Below are 18599 nucleotides of genomic sequence, written 5' to 3' on the forward strand. Positions count from 1 at the left end.
AGAAGGATATTTATTTAGCTCATGTTTTCATGGGTTTGTTTATCGAGTGGCTGTGTGGGAGAAGGTGCAGCTACCTTCTTTGTCATTTAATAACATCTCAGATTACACAAAGTAACAGCGAACTCTGACTCGGCTTAAATTCACAGAAGAATGTCAGCCAGTCCAAGATACTTGGAACAAGCTTTCTACCAAGTAAGCTGATGAAGAAATCCGGTGTTGTTGTGTGCTCACACTAAATGTTATCCAAGTCATCATTTGTAGAAGTGCAAAGAGTCAAATGCAGGAGTTTCCCTTAGCTTGTAGCAGCTAATGCAGCGTGGCTGTGATGGTGGTGTAGATTGCAGCTCGGCACGTCTCTAGACTCTCATGAATGTTCACCTGGGTGACTTTGAGGACGTTAGCCTTTCTGTGGATTTGCACTGATCAGAGGATGAACCGCAACAAGGTCCAGTGTGAGATTAAAAAAGGATTATTCTGAATTCTGGATCATGTAAAGCTACTCTAGCAGACTCCAATGATAAGAAAATCACAGCTGTACATGAGTGGAAGGGCTCACATTTGGATGTATTTTTGATGCTGTGCAGATCTAATGTCAGACCCACACAGAAGTACGAGTGCTCTGCAGTTCAGTCATTTCGACAGGGTGTGTGTGTGTGTGTGTGTGTGTTTACATTCTCCTAGAGATTTGCTCCATATAACACAAGCTGATGACATACAAGTGTTGTATTCATCAGTTGTTTTTGCTATCTTAGGTAAGGGGAATAATTCTGTTTGTACACATTTAGCATCCCTGCTGATTATAAACAGGATAAGTTATAGCTTGTCAAAGCTTGTGGTTTGTGTTTACCTGTTATGTTGAGGATGGTGGTTGCATGTTTTTACTATAATCTATTAAGGGTTTATTACTTGCTACACTCACTGGGCGCTTCCTTAGGGTCTGGTGCTGGATTGGACCTGTGTTTGCCATCAGAATGACCTGAATTTATCATGGCATAGATTCAACAAGGTGCTGGAAACATGTAAGATATTCTGGTCTAAAACCACGTGACAGAATCACACAGCTGCTGCAGATCTGTCAGTTGCATCCATCATGTGAATCTCCTGTTCCTGCCTCGAAGGTGCTCGATTGGATTGAGATCTGGTGACTGTGAAGGTCATGTTCAAGAAACCATTATGAGATGAACTCTGTGACACAGCGCGTTATCCTGCTGGAAGCAGGCACTGGGTACACTGAGTACTCAGACAGCCTGGGGCATTTAAATGATACTGTGTTGGTACTGAAGGGCAGAACCTGTGCCAAAAGAAGTGTTCCCATTACACCACCAGCAGGAGCCAGAACCACCAATATAAGGCATGATGGATCTACCATCAAAATGTTGCAGCAGGATCAAGACTCATGAGACCAGGCGGTGATTCTTCAGTCGTCTGTTGAGTCTGTGAGAATTGTATCCTCAGTTTCCTGTTGTTAGCTGAGAGCAGCGGCGCTCGGTGTGGTCTCTGTGCTATAGCCAATCTGCTCTAAGGTGCGACGTGTTGTGCGTTTTCAGACGCTCTTCTGCACACCTCAGTTTTCACTGGTCAGTATTTGACTCGCTGTTGCTTCTTATCAACTCAAAGCAGCCTGACCTTTCACTTCTGTCTTCTGGTATCAACAAGGCATTTGCTCCCAGGGAAACTGCAGCTCACAGGATATTTTCTGTTTTTTAAACCTTAGAGATGGTTATGAGGGGAAAGTCATCAGTTTCTGAAATACTCAGACCAACCTGTCCGACACCAACAACAACGTTCAGTCCTTTAAATCACCTTCCTTTAACATCCTGATGCTCAGTCTGAACTTTAGCCGCTTGTCTTGATTACGCCTAAATTCATCGAGTCGCTGTAACTGACTTTTCGAGCAGGTGAAGGTTTGTAGCTAATAAAGTTGCATGTGAGCGTCTATGGTATTGATAAGGTTTCTTATTTGGAGGAAAACCTGTTTCAGCTTATTTAGAGGTTAAATAAATAGATGATAGGCAGAAACACAGGATTTACAAGTGCAAGAGCTGCAAGGGTGATTTTAGTTGTGAGTTTGCATCATGTTGAAAGTCTTCCAGTGATCAGCAGCTCCCGGTCTGACTGACAGATTGTCCTCTGTGTCTGTGTGTTTGCTTTCAGGGGGGACCCGGGACATCGGTTCAGCCCTCACCAGGATGTGCATGAGGCATCGCAGCATCGAGGCCAAACTACGCCAGTTCTCCATGTGGGTAGATCTGTGTGTGTGTGTGTGTGTGTGTGTGTGTGTGTGTCAGATGAACAGGAGTGGCCTGTCCTCCCAGTTCTCCATGGCAACCTGCTCCTCTGCCTGCCTCAGCTTTTAGATCCTCCACCCTGGTCCATCAGTCTCTGACTCAATCTAATGACATCATCGTGGCTGAAAATAATTATCCAGATCGTTTTTATAAATACACCCTCGTCCATCTTTGTGCCGCCTTCTTTCTGCTTTTACGAATCCTCCTTACACTCTTCATCACTCATGTTTTACATCCACGTGACCGCAGAGTGCAGTATCAGCCCCAGTCAGTCCTGCTGTGACCACATCCTTTCACCAGCTTTCTTTCCAAGAGCCTGTAAACCTCACCTACCGCTCCTCCTGATCAAAATCAGCCTTCCTCTTTTTCATTTTGCCTTCGCTGCATGAGTCCATTAACTCCACCCGTATGAAAGCAGAGAGTCTGAGAGATTGAAGCTGTAAGATGGGACCTCCAGCTGACTCTGTGAATAGGGATGCAGTAGCAGGAGGATGCAGGGTTCACCTCTGTTAATAAAGTATGATGTGTCACGGCAGACATCCAGTTATTTTCTATATGGCTAAGCAAAGCGTCCCAGATGCCCTTCACCCAACCACCTCCCCCCTCCAGCTCCTCGGTGGGGAGGTGTTTCCTGGCCACATGGGATGTAAAATCCTCTTATTGTCACATTATACAGTATCAGGCTGATAAATCTTAAATAAGTGGCCGTGACCTCAGCAGTCATTTAACTTGGGAATGAAAGCTAATTGGTCCCTTTTCAGGGTTTTTATTCTCTACTTGTAATCACAGTATTTATTCTAGACCAACATTTCTGAGACTGTGAGGCTGCTGCTGGTGTGCAGATGACCAGGGGGAAACACAGGAGTGAAACTAGTGTTGGACTTCCTTTTAATGCTGGACATATGCACAGCAGCTCATGTAAATCCCAGTAAATATGACCTCATAATATCTAATGGCTCCTGATCTCTGTCAGCCTTTAATTACTAAATGGAAAAATGACCTCAGAATAAATCCTCTTACAAACTGCTTTATGAATCAGCTCTCTTCTTCATTCAAGAAACTGAATACATATGCTTGTGTCAAATTATTGGTAAATCCAAACTTCTTAGAAGTGGCATCCTGGGAATGATCTCCATGCACCAGTTTACTGGTGATCGAGCCCCAACGGAGGCAGAGAGGCTCATGCATGCTCCGGATGCTGTATGCACACTTAAATCTGATCTGTATGCTTAAAAATATCAAGTCCTTTGATTTCTGCACGTGCGTCAGTTCTGTTAGGAAGAAACCGCTGCAGCTAATCACTCTGCTAATGATGCTCACACACACATCTGCATTAATTCCCCACAGATTTAATCCGGCCTTCATCTTTAATTTGATTTGTGTTGTGTGGTCTTTGTTTTTGTCTGCAAAAGGAACAGCTTTAACCATACGTGGTGTGCGTGCGTGCGTGTGTGTGCGTGTGTGTGTGTGTGTGTGTGTGTGTGTGCGCTTTCAGGGTGTTTCTGGACTGTCTGATCAACCCTCTACAGGAGCAGATGGAGGAGTGGAAAAGAGTCGCCAACACTCTGGATAAAGACCATGCCAAAGGTTTCATACACACACACACACACACACACACACACACACACACACACACACACACACACACACAAAACCTCTACATGCATCTCGAACTTCACACGCTGTTTGCATTCACATCGTGTTTGTGTGCGTTTTCCAGAGTACAAGAAAGCCCGTCAGGAGATCAAGAAGAGATCATCAGACACTCTAAAGCTGCAGAAGAAAGCTAAGAAAGGTTTGTCACGTGCGGGTTCACTGCATAAAAAACTGCGGCTGAGGGGCTGCGATATTTTGCTGCAACTTGAAACTGTTTAAATTAAACACTTTGTGGTATTTGTGGGAAAATTCAATCAGTAGTTGTTTTATAGGGTGTAACTGGCATGGAGTAATGTGCAGATGTAAAAGCTAATATCATGTTTTTATGTGTTTCCTTTGGCGTTCCATCATGCTTTGCTCGTCCAGCTGATGTTTTCGGTAAGTACACACCCATCTATCCACCTTTCTAGCTCTTCTCAATAATGCAAAAGGCTCAGGCGACTGGTGTTTTCCATTTTTACTTCTCCAATGTTTAGTCTGAGTGGTTTTAATATTTCAATAATAAAAAAAGTGTGTTAAAGTTTTCCACGATAATCCAGAGGGCGAGCTTAGAGGGTTGTGAATATATCAACATGGTGAATATGAGACAGTCGCACTCTGACACCTCCAGCTCAGTTTGAGTTTGACATCCAGCCCACTTCGGTCGGCTGAAACATGTTCCCACGCTGTTTAGATGTTTGTGTGACTCACACAACAAAGACTAGAGGCACACCGAACGAGAGTCTTCAAAGGAAATATTTTCATGGCTCGTTCAGTAAAACCGTGTCAACCAGTGTGACTCTGCCCCGAACGCAGCACACGACAGGGTCAGCACCAAATGTTTGGGGTTGTGGAGAGGCTCAGTCAAGCAAGGGAGTTCAAACATCTTGGAATCTTCTTCACATGCGATGGGAAGTCGGAGAGCATTGGATTGGTGAAGCCACTGTGAAGAGAGCGTTGCTCAAAGGTGCACCGTTCGATTTACCCGTCCATCGACTCTTCACCTCTGGTCACAAAGTCTGGGTAATGACTGAAAGAGTCATGTTGTGACGCCTCAGCTGATTCGGATTCAGAGTAAACAGACTACAGGTGTGAAAACGTCCTTAGTTTCATCTGAAGGGTGGGTGGGCTCGGGCTTAGCGATAGGGCGATGAGCTCGAACATCTGGAGGAATCCGGAGGAGTAGAGCTGTCGCTCCTGCAGCGTCAAAATGAGCCAGTTAAGGTGGCTCGGGCTGAATAGATTACTTATCTCATCTGGAATAGGAATGCTTTGGGAACCCCCAGAGGGAACTGGAAAGTTTGCTTAGGGTGCCGCCACCATGACTTGACTTCAGATAAGTAGAAGAGGGCGGGCGGATGAACGGACGCTGACAGAGCTGCTGAGGTTATCCAGCATGTTTGAGGTGTGATAAAAAAGTTTGGAAAACAGCTCCATAAAGACCAAAAGCCCTTATTAATGTAAAATGAACTGAGCTCCTGTTCAGCATCGTCTTCTCGGGCATGCTTCCACGCTGATGCTATTTTCAGATAACAACCTGGAGGTCCACGTTAGCAACGCCCTCTTCAGCTCCATCTAACAGCAGTGAACACAGTACGTGCTGAATCCTGTGTAAAGCCCCGTTACCTGTGCAGACTGCGATTTCAACCGAGGACCTCAAACTTGAGAGAGCAGAGATCGATGAGGATCATTGTAGATGATGAGAGCTATAACACAGCCGATATCAGTGGTCTGTCTAAATGCAGTGATATCAGGATATTTTTTTGATCATTCACAGTTGTAGATGATGCTCCTCCAGGGTCAGGCTGTTAATGCAGAGTAAACCTCTTATTTGCAGGCTCTTAGAGCTGATAGCATGACCGCTGACTTGACTAAATTGTTCTAAAATAACTTTTAGGATAGCATGAAGTCCAGTGGAATTACAGGAATGTGATGTGGCAATATTACTTATTCACTCTGCCCGCTGAACTCCAAAGGACTACGAGTAAACACCAAAACAGGCTCTGCTTTTAGAACAAGTAGTCCCAGTCTGAGCAATCGCACTGAAACGAGCCTTATTATGACTGGAAACAAAAGCTCGTTGTTGCTGCCAACAAAGGACTCGATGGTTTCCAGCTTTGAATTGAGCTTCTAAGACAAAACAAACAGGAACCAGGGTTGACCCCAGAGGAACCTCAGATGTGGTCAGACTGCTTCAGTCCTCAGGTCCTCCCAGCCTGTTATTACTGCACGAGAGGAAACTCCCTCTGCACTGGAGTGGATGTCACGAGGGAAGAGGACATGGAGAAGTTTCAAGGAAGGAAAAAAAGAGGTGGAGGAACTTGTTCTGGAATGAAATGAATGTAATGACAGGAGACTGGAAAATGAAGGGAAAGCTCTGAGTAAGAGTTAATATTATGAGAAACAGATTGAGGGAAACCACCTTAAGAAAGGTTTTTTTATTTATAGCGCTGGCTTTGAGCACGGGAACTCGGAATGGATCGAGTTTAAACAGGAAAAGGTGAAAGAAACTGTTGATGCGAAGCTGGAAACAGCACAGCTGGTCTAAAGCGGTGGGTCATGTGTGAGGTGAGCTCCAGTACCCCATCATAGACACCACCATGTAGTGCTGAATTTAATTGGGTGTTATGGTCCTCTATAGATTTTATTAAAGTATCACATGGGATCCTGGAGTTGCTGGAGTTTGAAAATCCAGTTTTGTAGCTGACAGTTTGCACCAGTTTGTCTTCATGTCCCTTTTAAATTCGTGTGTGTGTGTGTGTGTGTGCGCGTGTGTGCGTGTGTGCGTGTGTGTGTGTGTGTGTCTAAAAAAAATTAAAAACCTAGCAACTGCAGGTATCCAGGGTACAACAGAGCTACTTCGTTGAAGGGTCACCACCGCAGATCATATTCCTCCATCTCCCCCTACACTAACCCTCTGCATGGCCCCCTTCACTACATCCATGAACCTCCTCTGAGGTCTTCCTATTTTCTTGCTTCCATCTTCAACATCCTTTGCCCAGTATGTCCACTATCTCTTCTCTGCACATGTCCAAACCACCTCAGCCTTGCCTCTCCAAACTGCTCAACCTGAGCTGCTCAACCTGAGCTGCTCAACCTGAGCTGCTCAACCTGAGCTGCTCAACCTGAGCTGCTCAACCTGAGCTGCTCAACCTCAGCTGCTCAACCTCAGCTGCTCAACCTCAGCTGCTCAACCTCAGCTGCTCAACCTCAGCTGCTCAACCTCAGCTGCTCAACCTCAGCTGCTCAATGCCAATGAAAGTCTTGACATCTTCAGCTCTGTCTCCTGTCATTTTTTTTTTATGTCACTAGCATCTTGTAAATCTTCCCTTTTACTCTCATTCTTTATTTATCCAGGTGAAAAGTGATTTGTGATGAGATTTAAATCTAATTTCCAAGAGACACCTGGGCAATTGTCTCCACCCACTCCACCTTGCCTGCACTCTTGTGCATTGACCTTTTGCTTTGGGTGTTTGACTCCAGGTATTTAAACTCATCGCATTAAGATTTGAATTATTATTGCATCAGTTCCCAATAACAATTATCCGAAGGAATCTTAAAAATCAGAGAAAGTAAGATCCTACAATGAGAGAGCGAGAGAGAGAACCCCAATGACCAGGCGATGTCTTGGCGACGGCAAAAACTCCCTTTTAACAGGAAGAGACCTCAGATCCAGGTTCAGGGAGGGACAGCCATCTGCAGCGACTAACGAGGGGCGAGAGGACAGAAAGACCATGAACCGGTTAGGTTATTGGGTTTGGTAAATGCAACGTTCTCACGCAGACCCCTGATTGCATTACAGTGGAACTCCATGTTGTCCAATCCTTTGGAGTGCACAAGCTTGCAAAAAAATCTGTTGTCTTGGGATTGTGGGTCTTCTCAGTTTGACCTGTATCGAAAAGGCTACGCAAAGGTCAACAGAGGACACGAGGATGAGGAGAAAAGAAAGCATTCAGAAATGTCTCGATTTAGACAAGAAAGGAGGCGATCGTGAGATAAACAAGAACATAAGAGCGATGTTCTGCCCAAGACATCCTGTTTGTTTGAATTCTGTGGGAAACCTGGAATTACGTTCACATTTCTGGAAGCAAGTCTTCACCATTTCTTTCCTCTTTATCACTGAAGCCTGTGCTTGGAAAATTCTTACAGAGAGACGGCGCGCGTTCTCCCGTCTATCAGCCCGACCACAGAAGCCGGCCTCGGATCTCGCTGGAGGAATGAGGAACTTTAATTGCATGTTTATGTCTGTCCTCAAATCCAGAAGATGAGATTACCAAACGATCGCTTTAAAGAGGAGAAACTGAACCCCAGAGCACCATGTGAAGGGGGAAAGACAGCAGTTGTTAGGAGTGAAATTAGCTGATTAAATGTGATCTCGTCACACAAAAGTGAACGTCGCTTTGAGGTTTAGAAAATTGCTGCAGGCATTTTTCAGTCTGCTCTGTCATGTCGTATTTTCACGACAGCAAAGTCAAGAAAAGACTGAGTAATCACGTTGGTCTGCCTGCTCTCTGCCGCTGTGGGCCTCGGCTGCAAGCGGTTCATGGCACTGTCCGTGGTTTTAACGAATTGGGGGTGCAGGGTGCATTTTGGAGGGGGGCTCGTTGTTGATGGATTAACTCAGATTTTGTTCTCCAGCGAGTGTTTAAGGAAGCAGGACAGTCTGAGGAATCAAAATAAACTTGCATCCATGGTAATGATTCATGTCATGCCACATAACGGTTTAAAAGCTGTTCTCTGGACATGACAGGAAGTCGTCTTAAAGCAGTGTGCTTGGGTAACTTCTTGCATATTTCAGCAAGAAGCTGAAACATTTCAGATCCATCACTAACAGAAGACACCAAAGCAGCTGTTGACAAGCTAACATCCTCTAAAGTGTAGCTGTGGGCTGATGAAACCAGCAAGGAAAGAATTCAGTATTGCACAATGCATTCATTACATGTTATAATACAGCAGTGCAGAAATATTAACTTAACAGCCTTGGGAGACCCGGGTGGCCTGTTTCCGATCTGTGCCGCTATACTCATTGTCAAAAATGGTTCTAAACTTGCTTTCAGCCAACAGCCAAATAAAGAAGGAATAAAGCTGCATTTAAGACTCTGCAATTCTTTTTTTATATTATTCCTATCAGTGAAAGTAAAGACCTGATGCTGTTTTTCAGAGAATCGTTTGGTCAGTAGATCTGGAGATGTCAGGTCTGCAGCATAAGTTGTGAACTTTCTTCATAAGATGGAAATCACAGGGTGAAACCTGAAGTTCCTTCGCTAAGCCCTGAATCCTGTTTCGTAGTACGCGGGCAAATGGAAGAAAAGAGTAAAATATGCCTGGATGTAGTAATGACTCACCAGGGATGATCTAAGTCGCCTTATACTCCTGTTCAACATTTCCACATTTCCAATTGGAACATATGAATTTACCAGAATTAACGTGTAGCGTGCTAAGATCCCCAAACACTCGACATATTCAGCGCTCCGGGAAACCCACGCCCACAATAGCTGCTCTCGATCAGTCAATGAAACAATGTAAAAATAGTTCAGCTTTGCTCTGTGTCACAAAGTAAATTAACTAATCCAATTACAGTCGCTGTGGGAGATGATATTAAAGCAGATACAGACTCCAGCTCATCCGACTCATGTCGCAACGGCCGTGTCGACACGTGAAATCAGTTTAATCTTCTGTGTATGAAACCGCTTTAGTAAAGACTTGGAGTAAGGGAGAGTTGAGACATTTGGACAGAGTTAAAAAATAAACCAGAAGCATTTCATAAAAGCAGCAATGTAATTTCAAAATGGCAAACATTATTAATGTGTGGTGTGTTTTCAGTGGGATTCCAGTGGTTGTTTGTTTCCAGCTGACTGATCGCCAGAGAGAAAATACTTGTTTGAGACTTTAATGTGGTTAATGGTTTGTGGGAGGCTCTGGCTGTTGTTTTTGAAGCCACTGAGTGATCGTAGTTTCAGAGCAGGCTCTGCTCTTTGTAGCTAAAGTTCTGTTCAGTGAGAATTGGATTTCACAGATGGCTGATAATCTGGCTGCAGCTGTGAGGCTGCCTCCTCTTTAGTTCTGTGTGAGTTTGTTGATCTGAGCCAAGATGGACTGAAGTGATTGCATTTTGTTAACGCCACAGAAACGGTTCGTCTGCTCATGTGTAGGTCTGCAAGAGAGAGAGATTTAGAAAACTCTGGTGTTACCTTTGGGTGGCTGCTTAAGTTTAAAAGTTTAAATCAGCATTTTGAAAGACAACTTTTTCTTTTTTTGTGTATCGTTTTGATTTTTAGTTACTTTTTATTGCAAATAGTCCCCATTTCCTTTCTTTTTATGCTATTTTATGCCTTAAAGATACTTCCTGTGACTAAAACTTTCATCAGCAGAGGGCAGCATTTTTCCAGAATGTTTGCCATTTCTTCTTTTCTTCATTGCTTGATTTCCACAGGAGGTTTTACCTTGTGCCCATCCCCCACTGTAAACGAGAATGTGTTTTAGTGACGGGCACAAACTTTGGAACAAAGCAGGCCCAATTCAAACTTTTTGTTCTGTAGCTTTTGCACCCATTCACAGGTCTAGAGACCAGTTGGCAACTGGTCACTAGGGAAAAATGACTATTCTCCAACTGGTTGGCAAGTGGCTGTGAGGGTCTGCTTGCCGTTTCTAGTTGAAATTGGATGCAACGAGGTATGTGCACGTGTCTGTGTTCAGGCCGTGGAGACCTGCAGCCCCAGCTGGACAGCGCCATGCAGGACGTCAGCGATAAGTACCTGCTGCTGGAGGAGACGGAGAAGCAGGCGGTGAGGAGAGCGCTGGTGGAGGAGAGGAGTCGCTTTTGCTGCTTCGTGTCCATGCTGCGGCCTGTCGTGGTCAGTGATGCATTCAAACTGTTTATGCACAACACAGAAAGATGTTTGGAGCTCTAACTACAGTTACGCAGAAACTCTGCAAGCCTTTGAAAAAACACCTGGCCCCTTTAGATTTGTATGTTTATGCTTTGCTGGACGTCAGCAGCTCCAATCCAAATGTAAATCTCTGACGAACATCAACTCCTACACCTTCTGTGCTGCAGCTCTCTCTTTAAACCTCCTGTGGAGCAGCTGCTGTGATGACGTCAGTCTCAAAGCTGTTTTTTGTGTAGAATTTGCAGCTGATGAATGTTTGTGTGTCTCAGGAGGAGGAGATGTCCATGCTGGGGGAGATTACACACCTCCAGACGCTGACAGACGACCTGAAGATGCTAACCATGGACCCACACAAGCTGCCCGCTTCCAGTGAGCAGGTACTCGTGGTGCTGTGAGGGGTCGTGTGACCACACAATCGAACGATTTGTCCTCTGTTATAAATGTCTCAGTTTCAGCCCCGTTCTGTACCGATTAAAATATTTCAGAAGGGTTTTTGATTTAAGCACGTTCAGTACACCTCCACTCACTCTACCCGCTGATCAGTGGTAACCTCGACACGGAGTAAACACGCCTTCCTTTGACCTGACCGCACACAGACACCTTCACAGAAACATCATAGACGATTCACAGCATTTTTTCTCTCCAGGTAATCGTAGACCTGAAGGGCTCCGAGTGCACCTGGTCCTACCAAACTCCTCCCTCGTCACCAAGCACCACCGTATCCAGGAAGTCCAGCATGTGCAGGTTAGTTATGTGGCTGCTGCCAGCTGCTTATTATCTCAACAATAGAGGGAGATAAGGTGGTCTGCTGAGAGCCTGTCCTCTGCTGCCTCTCTGTGGTTAACAAGTGGAACTACAGCTTTTTAAAAATCATCGATTCTTTTGAAAGTTTTGATTTATCAAAGAGAAATAACTCCAGTAAATGTTATTTTACCGTCATGTCTTATTACTCAGAATATTTCATCTGCCTGACTCATTTTTCAGGTTGATTGTTTATTCTTTCATGTGATGAGCTGAGATTTTAAAACAGAAAATCAGTGAATGACTTCAGAGCTTCTCAGGTTTCCTTCTTTCTGACATTTCTCTCCTCCCGTCCGGCCCACAGCAGCCTGAACAGCGTGAACAGCAGCGACTCTCGCTCCAGCGGCTCACACTGTCACTCCCCGACCTCCCACTTCCGTTATCGCGCCTCCTCCTCCTCTTCCTCCTCAGTGCTGCCCCAGCAGACACCTGCCCGCCTCTCTTCAATCTCCTCACACGACTCTGGCTTCATCTCTCAGGATGCCTACCAGTCCAAATCCCCTTCACCGATGCCCCCAGAGACCCTGCAGGTAACAAAAGTCGCGGCTCAGTGCTTTTAGTCATCAACTCACTGAGAACAGACGCCAAAAATAAACCAGTGAGTTCTGTTTATGATGTCTGCGGATGTTCCCCAGTTCCTACGATGCGGTGTGTTTGTTAGCTGGAAGCCACATGTCGCGTGTGCGTGTCTCAGTAACCTCAGAAAGATGGTTTCTATCTATAAACTCGAGGTATCGTCAAATTTAGAGCCATGTCTAACACTCATAACAACAACATCATCATCTTTTGCTGTTACTTGTTTAAAAACAAAAAAGTCAATCTCGTCGTCATGTTGGAGAAATGACAAAATCCTGAACGAGACCAGGATATACAGCAACGACATTCATTCAGACGTCATCTGCATCCAGTCTTGTTAAGCACCTTCAGGGTACAGACACTAGTGAGTGTTTACGTTGTCGAGCCTACACAGGCTTTATTTTAAATAAAGATCAGTTCCTCTCGCACTCAACGATCCTGGTGCCCAATCAGGTGGAGGTGATGATATCGCCCCTGGCTCTAGCTGTGAGACGCCTCAGGCGGGAATTGGAACTGCAGCACCTGCTTACCACTACGCTACCCAGCTGCATATACATACATTTATATACATTTATATATAAAACACATCATAGGCACTACTCGAGTTAAGCTATTTTAAATACGATCATTTTAGTTTTAGTGCTGTGCCAAAATAATTTACATTAATTAAATATCCAAAGACGGAGCATGAAGGTGTCCACGGTCTGCTGGTGCTGATGTTTTTTCAGCAAAGACCTGGGATCAGTGTTTGGGAGATTACAGCTTCTCATTAAATGTTTCATAGATTCACTCCTCCTAACACATCCTAACCCAATTTCACTGCACTTAAACCCGTCTTAATCATTTTAGACGTGCAGAAATGTGAAAACTGCATGTGCATTAATGCTCCCCAGCACTGGTTGTCCTGCTGTTCTAACCTGTTGCTGCTTCCTCTGCTTTTCTCTCGTGTCTGTGTTTTGATCTGTTTTCTTGGCTTCCCTCTGTGCTTCCTGCAAACTGCTGTCTCTGTGTGCACTCTGCATGGCGCTGCTGCGGTCGTGCGTCTCTGCTTCACCCTCTCAGTCTGTCACTGTGGGGCCTTCCTCGTACTCCTCTTCTTCCTCACCCTCACACCCCGAGCCACGCTCTGGGCAGCAGCAGGTGAACACGTAGACACACAATTGTGTTAGTGTTTTGTTGTTCTTGTTTTTCCAGGTGAGTTGTGTGTCAGCTTTTATTTTTGAGTGATATGAACGGGAGCCTTCATGAAGCACAAAAAGCCGACTGCACAGAAACGTTTCCAGCTGCTTAACAAATCCAATTACATTCAGTGCTCAACACTGGCAATGCATAAATGAACAATTAAAATATAATCTAGTGTTGGCAGAGGAGGAAGAAATATTCCAGGTTTGATTGGCAGCTTGATAATCATCAACATCCTGAAAACTAAGAACAGCACACGATGTTCACTCCACCGTGAAATGGATTAAAAGATTTACTCACTCAGTCTAATTAACCCATGTAAAGGGAACCGAGCTCTGTGAGCAATAAAGGGACCAAAAACAAACAGGTTTCCCCTCAGGTTTGTCAAACAGAAACATTTACAAAAGCCAAAGAAATCCCAGTCTGGTCTGTTTATGGTCAGTGTGTGTCAGGGTGAAGAGGTCAGGTTACCTGGTCATTTTACCAGGTAACTGTTCAGAATATGAGATATTCATATGATGAGGCTCTCAGGCAAACAGTTATTCTGAACTTTTTAAAATCAATATTCAGTCGACATGTTTGATTTACTCGTGAATGCACAGTTGGGACTGAGTGACTTTGATGCACATCTCAGCTACGTCACTAAAACAGGAAACGTGCAGTGAAACCTAATGAACATCACCATATGGTCCCCAGTGATGGTTCATAATTTAGTTGGTTATCAGAACTTATGCGGGGCTCTCGTCCTCCTCCGGCGGGGCTTCACATGGATAAATTGCCAAAACACAAAACACAACAAAGATCGACTTTCATTATATTTGCTGAGATGTTATTGGCTTAAGTAAAGGTATCTTTAGCGTAGAATAAAATTACTCTGTTGCAATTAAAGATGCATAAATGTGAAATACAAATGTGTCGGGAGTATTTCGGGTGGCGTTAGTTGAAGCGAATTTTTGTAAGACTGCAAATTCTTTTCATAATTGTTTTGCAAAATCTCAGAAACTGGGAAAGGCCAGTGAAATAAAATGCTGATTAAAAAGTGAAAAAATCATCTGCTTCAAAGAAACTCCAGATGAAATCGTCAGTGCTATAAATCAGGATGTTTGATGTTTGGAGGTGTATGAATGCTGGGACCTCACTGCCGCCCAAACATTTGCTTTTTCTGCTGCATGAAGCACCTGTTTTTGCGCTCATGTCTCATGTTTTCACTCCTCGGTCGTGAGCGTCATCTTTAATTTTTGAATTGTTTCTGCTTCTTCATTCATTCACATTCAGTTGACAAATGGTTTTGACCATCACGGAGCCCAGGACCCCCACCTCCACCCTTCATACTTCTCCTACTCCTCTCCCACCACCACTACCACCACCTCTCCCATCTCCTCGCCCTCCTGTTCGTCCGTTTCACCCACGTGGCCGTGGTCTCGCTCAGGCTGCGGCCAATCAGGAGAGTTCCTGCCTCTCAGCCCCTCGGGGCTTGGAGTGATCCCATCATCCAGAGTCCCGTCCTGGAAGGTTTGATCCTCATTCTCCCCGATGTCCTCCTCTTTTCTTTGAGTTGATCTGTGTGTTATTTTCTCTTCTTTCTTGATGTCACTTCATTCTCTCAAAAGTTTCTCATTTTCCAGTCAATTCAATTTAGGATCAATTTCACCTGATATTTTTGTTAATTTTATTCCTGCTTATCTTTAGGATTAAAAATTGAAACGTAAACTTTAAAACAACATTGATTATCACTATACAGAGAGCCTTGCTTACCTGTGCTGGTGACAGGTGTGAGTTTTCAGGTTGTCCATTTTTCAGGTACTTTTTTACAAAACTCCTCTCACCACCAGGTGGCAGCATTTTACCTAAAAGCATTAGCCTAGCTGTTCAGCCGAGAACTACTTCTACTTTCAAATGTACATAACTTCTAATCCAGTGTTTCATAGCCTGTAGCCTTGTTGTGATAACGCAAGCTGGAATAATTCTGACATTTTTCATGTTGTGTTTGGGGCAAATCGGATTCTTCATTCATAAAGCTGAGAATGCAGCCCGGTCCTGCAACACCCACCGGACAGAGACGCCTTTAACATGATGCCATAGCTGTTTCCTCACATTCTGTCGACGGGTTTATTTAGATGTCAAATTGAATTGTTGTCCACATGCTAAATGCATTTAAAGTCTTCTGTACATATGTACGAATCAACCACAACATTAAACATCTGACTAATTTTGTGTAGGTCCCTGTTATGCTGTTAAAACAACTCTGACCTATAAGGACCACAGCGGGTGTTCTGTGGGGTGACTGGCTCTGGGATGGTGACAGTCTGGTCCTTTCGGCCCTCTGGGCTGTGGGACAGGGTGTCTGCTCTGGTGTTCTGATTGGATTTGGGATATAAGGACTTTTCCTCAATGACTTGTTCTTGTGGCGTATCCTCTCCTGATGGGGGAGGCAGCTGCCGTTGGGGAGTGTCATTGGAGGTTTTTGTTTAGGTGGGCGGTATGCGATAAAGTCCAATCCTTATGGACACCAGGACGCAAGTAAACGATCAGCGTCGATTCATTTCACCTGTGTGTGGTTTTAATGTTGTGGCTGAGTTGTAAACTCCAACTTCACTGGGAGGTGGAGGCATCCAACTGCAAGGCTGTGGTTTACATTTTTACACTTTATATAATAGCTTCTACTTTTAAAGGCGTGTTTTGAGGTGCGGCCTATAAAATGGTTTGGTTTGCTTGCATAGACCTCTGGTGTTCTTGCAACAGTTTCCAAATATTTGCTCACAGCAGCAAACATGAGCATTTTTGTCATTTCTATAAAAGAAACATCCCTCTGTTCATGCTTCTATTTGGACGTTTGACTAATGGACAAAATTAACAACAATTATCATCAATTAAAATACTTTACTGTTATTGATGATATCTTCCTGTGTAGGATTGGGCCAAACCAGGCCCGTACGATCAGCCCATGGTTAATACCCTGAAGAGGAGCAAGGACAGGAGAGAGACTACAGATCCCAGCAGCCACCAGGGTGCTGATGTCACCACACCAGGAGAGGAGCCAAACAGGGGCAAAGGAAACAATACCTCATCATCCCCCAAGGTCGGACACAATGACCAGCAAAATGCCAAACAAGTCCTTGAATAGAAAGGCACATGACTAACTGGGAGCATTCTGATTGGACAGACGAATCCCAATAATCCACATATTCCCCCCCGTGTGTGTGTGTGTCTGTCTGACAGGTGGACAGGGAGACCCGTGAGGAGCTGGCCAGAGCTCTGGCCCGCGGCCTCCAGCTGGACATCCACGGCTCCAGCAGAGATTCCCTGCAAGGCTCCAGCGGCTACAGCAGCCAGACCAACACACCCTGCTGCTCAGAGGACACCATCTCCTCACAGGGTAAACGTACTTAACTTACTCCCACCAGATTAATTAAATACAAACTACTTCACAGTTTAAGTCCAGCAAAGGATGCGTTGCTGCTAAGCTCAGCACTAACTTTATTCAAATGTTCACTGGACCCAGAAACAAGCCTGAATTGAATCACTGAAAAACAAACTTCTGTTGTGTCTCTTCTGAACGTCTCAAATCTCGCTCTGATCTAAACTCTAAACAGAAAAAATCTAATTAAAGTTAACGTGAATTAAAAAGACTTTAATTATATAATATCTGGGAAATGCTTGAGATCATCAGCTGACTCTGCTCTATTCAAACAAATTCTGTTATCGTGCTAAATTCTCCCCCCTCCTGGTCTCTGTAGTATCGGACTGTGACTACTACTCTGTGGGAGCAGATCAGGAGGTGGAGCAGCAGTCCTCAGACTTTGATAAATCCTCCACCATCCCGAGGAACAGCGACATCACCCAGTCCTACCGCCGCATGTTTCAGTCTAAACGCCCTGCTTCCACTGCTGGCCTGCCTTCCAACCCCTCTGCTGTAATCACCCCGGGGGTTGCTACTATCAGACGGACACCGTCCTCCAAACCCAACTTGCGACGACCATCCGGGGGCCTCAACCTGGGCCCCATCCCCATCAAGCCCCCCATGATCCCAGTTAAGACTCCCACTGTGCCTGAACACCCTGGATTCCCCAGCAAAGCAGCGTCAGAAGACGGCAACACCCCGCGGACCCCGCTAAGCCCGGCCACCACTCCTCTGTCACCAGGCAGCAACGGGTCATTGTCACCAAAGTCTGCCCCTTGGGAGATCCAGCACATGGGCAAGGGATCGGATCCTCCAACCCCACCTCCACAGCCCAGCGGTCGGTCATCAGAGTGGGAGCGTCGACCCCTCCCAGAGCTCTTGGAGGAAACAGAATACGCTGAGGTGGAGGACTTTCTGGTGGCCATCCGACGAGGCGTCAAGCTCAAGAAGACGACAACCAACGACCGATCAGCACCAATGATTCACTGAGACTGCGAAGGTTGGTTCGACATGAGCCATTTTGTGTCCCTGGCTGAAAATACTGTTGGAAGGGACACAAAATGGTTAATGCTAAGTAAAAGCAAATAGCTATGACATCAAATGGATGCCAGTAACAGGAGGAAGTTGCCCAGAGACTCTGATTGAGGATCATTTTAGAAATCTTGTCTTTTAGCAGCGATTACAAAAAAATGTGCATTTTCTCAGTTTGGCCAAAGAGTAATAATATTTGCATTTAAATCAAACAAAGACCGAGTCCATTGTCAGCTGGGATCGCCTCCAGCCTCTCCTGCACAGGTGCATACGGAGAAATTTTAAGTAAACTTTCCACAAAGTGTTGACTGGACTCTTTAAGCACATCTCCCTTTAAAAATCAGTTCTAGTTCCTGCGCGAGGCCGAGCCAGGAACTCTGATCCGAGATCGTTTCCTCAGGGCAACTTCGATAACAGAGCGAGGGAGACGGGATCATCCTGACGACCGAGAGACGCCTGGACAAGGTCGACCTTGTAGCAGGAAAAAAGAGGCTTAAATGAAATGAAATCCTAATGTTGGGGAGAAGTGAAGGTAGAAGAAGAGAACACTTCTCAGACAGACGACGCTGAGCTGGGAGGAGTGATGGGATATTTTCGAAAGATCAAATCATTATTTGTATGTACATATTTCTATTTTGATGTGTTTGTATGTTTTACACCCTCGTAGTCTCCCATTTCCACTAAAGGTGCCAAAAGCCTGTGTGCTGAATACGACTTACATATTTAATGCTGGATTTTCTTTATGTACAAACATGAGTATGGTGTTTGACAGAGTTGTACTTGGACACCACCTGA

General features: G+C 44.9%; 1 protein-coding gene across 3 annotated transcripts in view; it reads left to right on the forward strand.

The window, feature by feature from the left end:
- Window positions 1-18342, forward strand: part of LOC102202461 (MTSS I-BAR domain containing 1) — a 66548-nt gene extending 48206 nt beyond the window's left edge. Inside the window, exons 4-15 of one of the 3 annotated variants that reach the window (XM_005752037.1) lie at window positions 2155-2239; window positions 3784-3875; window positions 4009-4083; window positions 4311-4322; window positions 10620-10777; window positions 11083-11190; window positions 11460-11557; window positions 11919-12144; window positions 13253-13330; window positions 16284-16451; window positions 16592-16748; window positions 17110-18342. In XM_005752037.1, the coding sequence (XP_005752094.1) occupies window positions 2155-2239; window positions 3784-3875; window positions 4009-4083; window positions 4311-4322; window positions 10620-10777; window positions 11083-11190; window positions 11460-11557; window positions 11919-12144; window positions 13253-13330; window positions 16284-16451; window positions 16592-16748; window positions 17110-17762 (1910 nt within the window). In that variant the 3' untranslated portion in view covers window positions 17763-18342. Of the gene's footprint in view, window positions 1-2154; window positions 2240-3783; window positions 3876-4008; window positions 4084-4310; window positions 4323-10619; window positions 10778-11082; window positions 11191-11459; window positions 11558-11918; window positions 12145-13252; window positions 13331-14647; window positions 14885-16283; window positions 16452-16591; window positions 16749-17109 lie in introns of all 3 variants that reach the window. The other 2 variants (XM_005752036.1, XM_005752038.1) reach the window with 2 other exon arrangements.
- Window positions 18343-18599: the final 257 nt, after the last annotated feature.

Source organism: Pundamilia nyererei, unplaced genomic scaffold (genome assembly GCF_000239375.1).
Source record: "Pundamilia nyererei isolate P.nyererei 1_Seehausen unplaced genomic scaffold, PunNye1.0 scaffold00340, whole genome shotgun sequence".
Classification (NCBI taxonomy): domain Eukaryota; kingdom Metazoa; phylum Chordata; class Actinopteri; order Cichliformes; family Cichlidae; genus Pundamilia; species Pundamilia nyererei.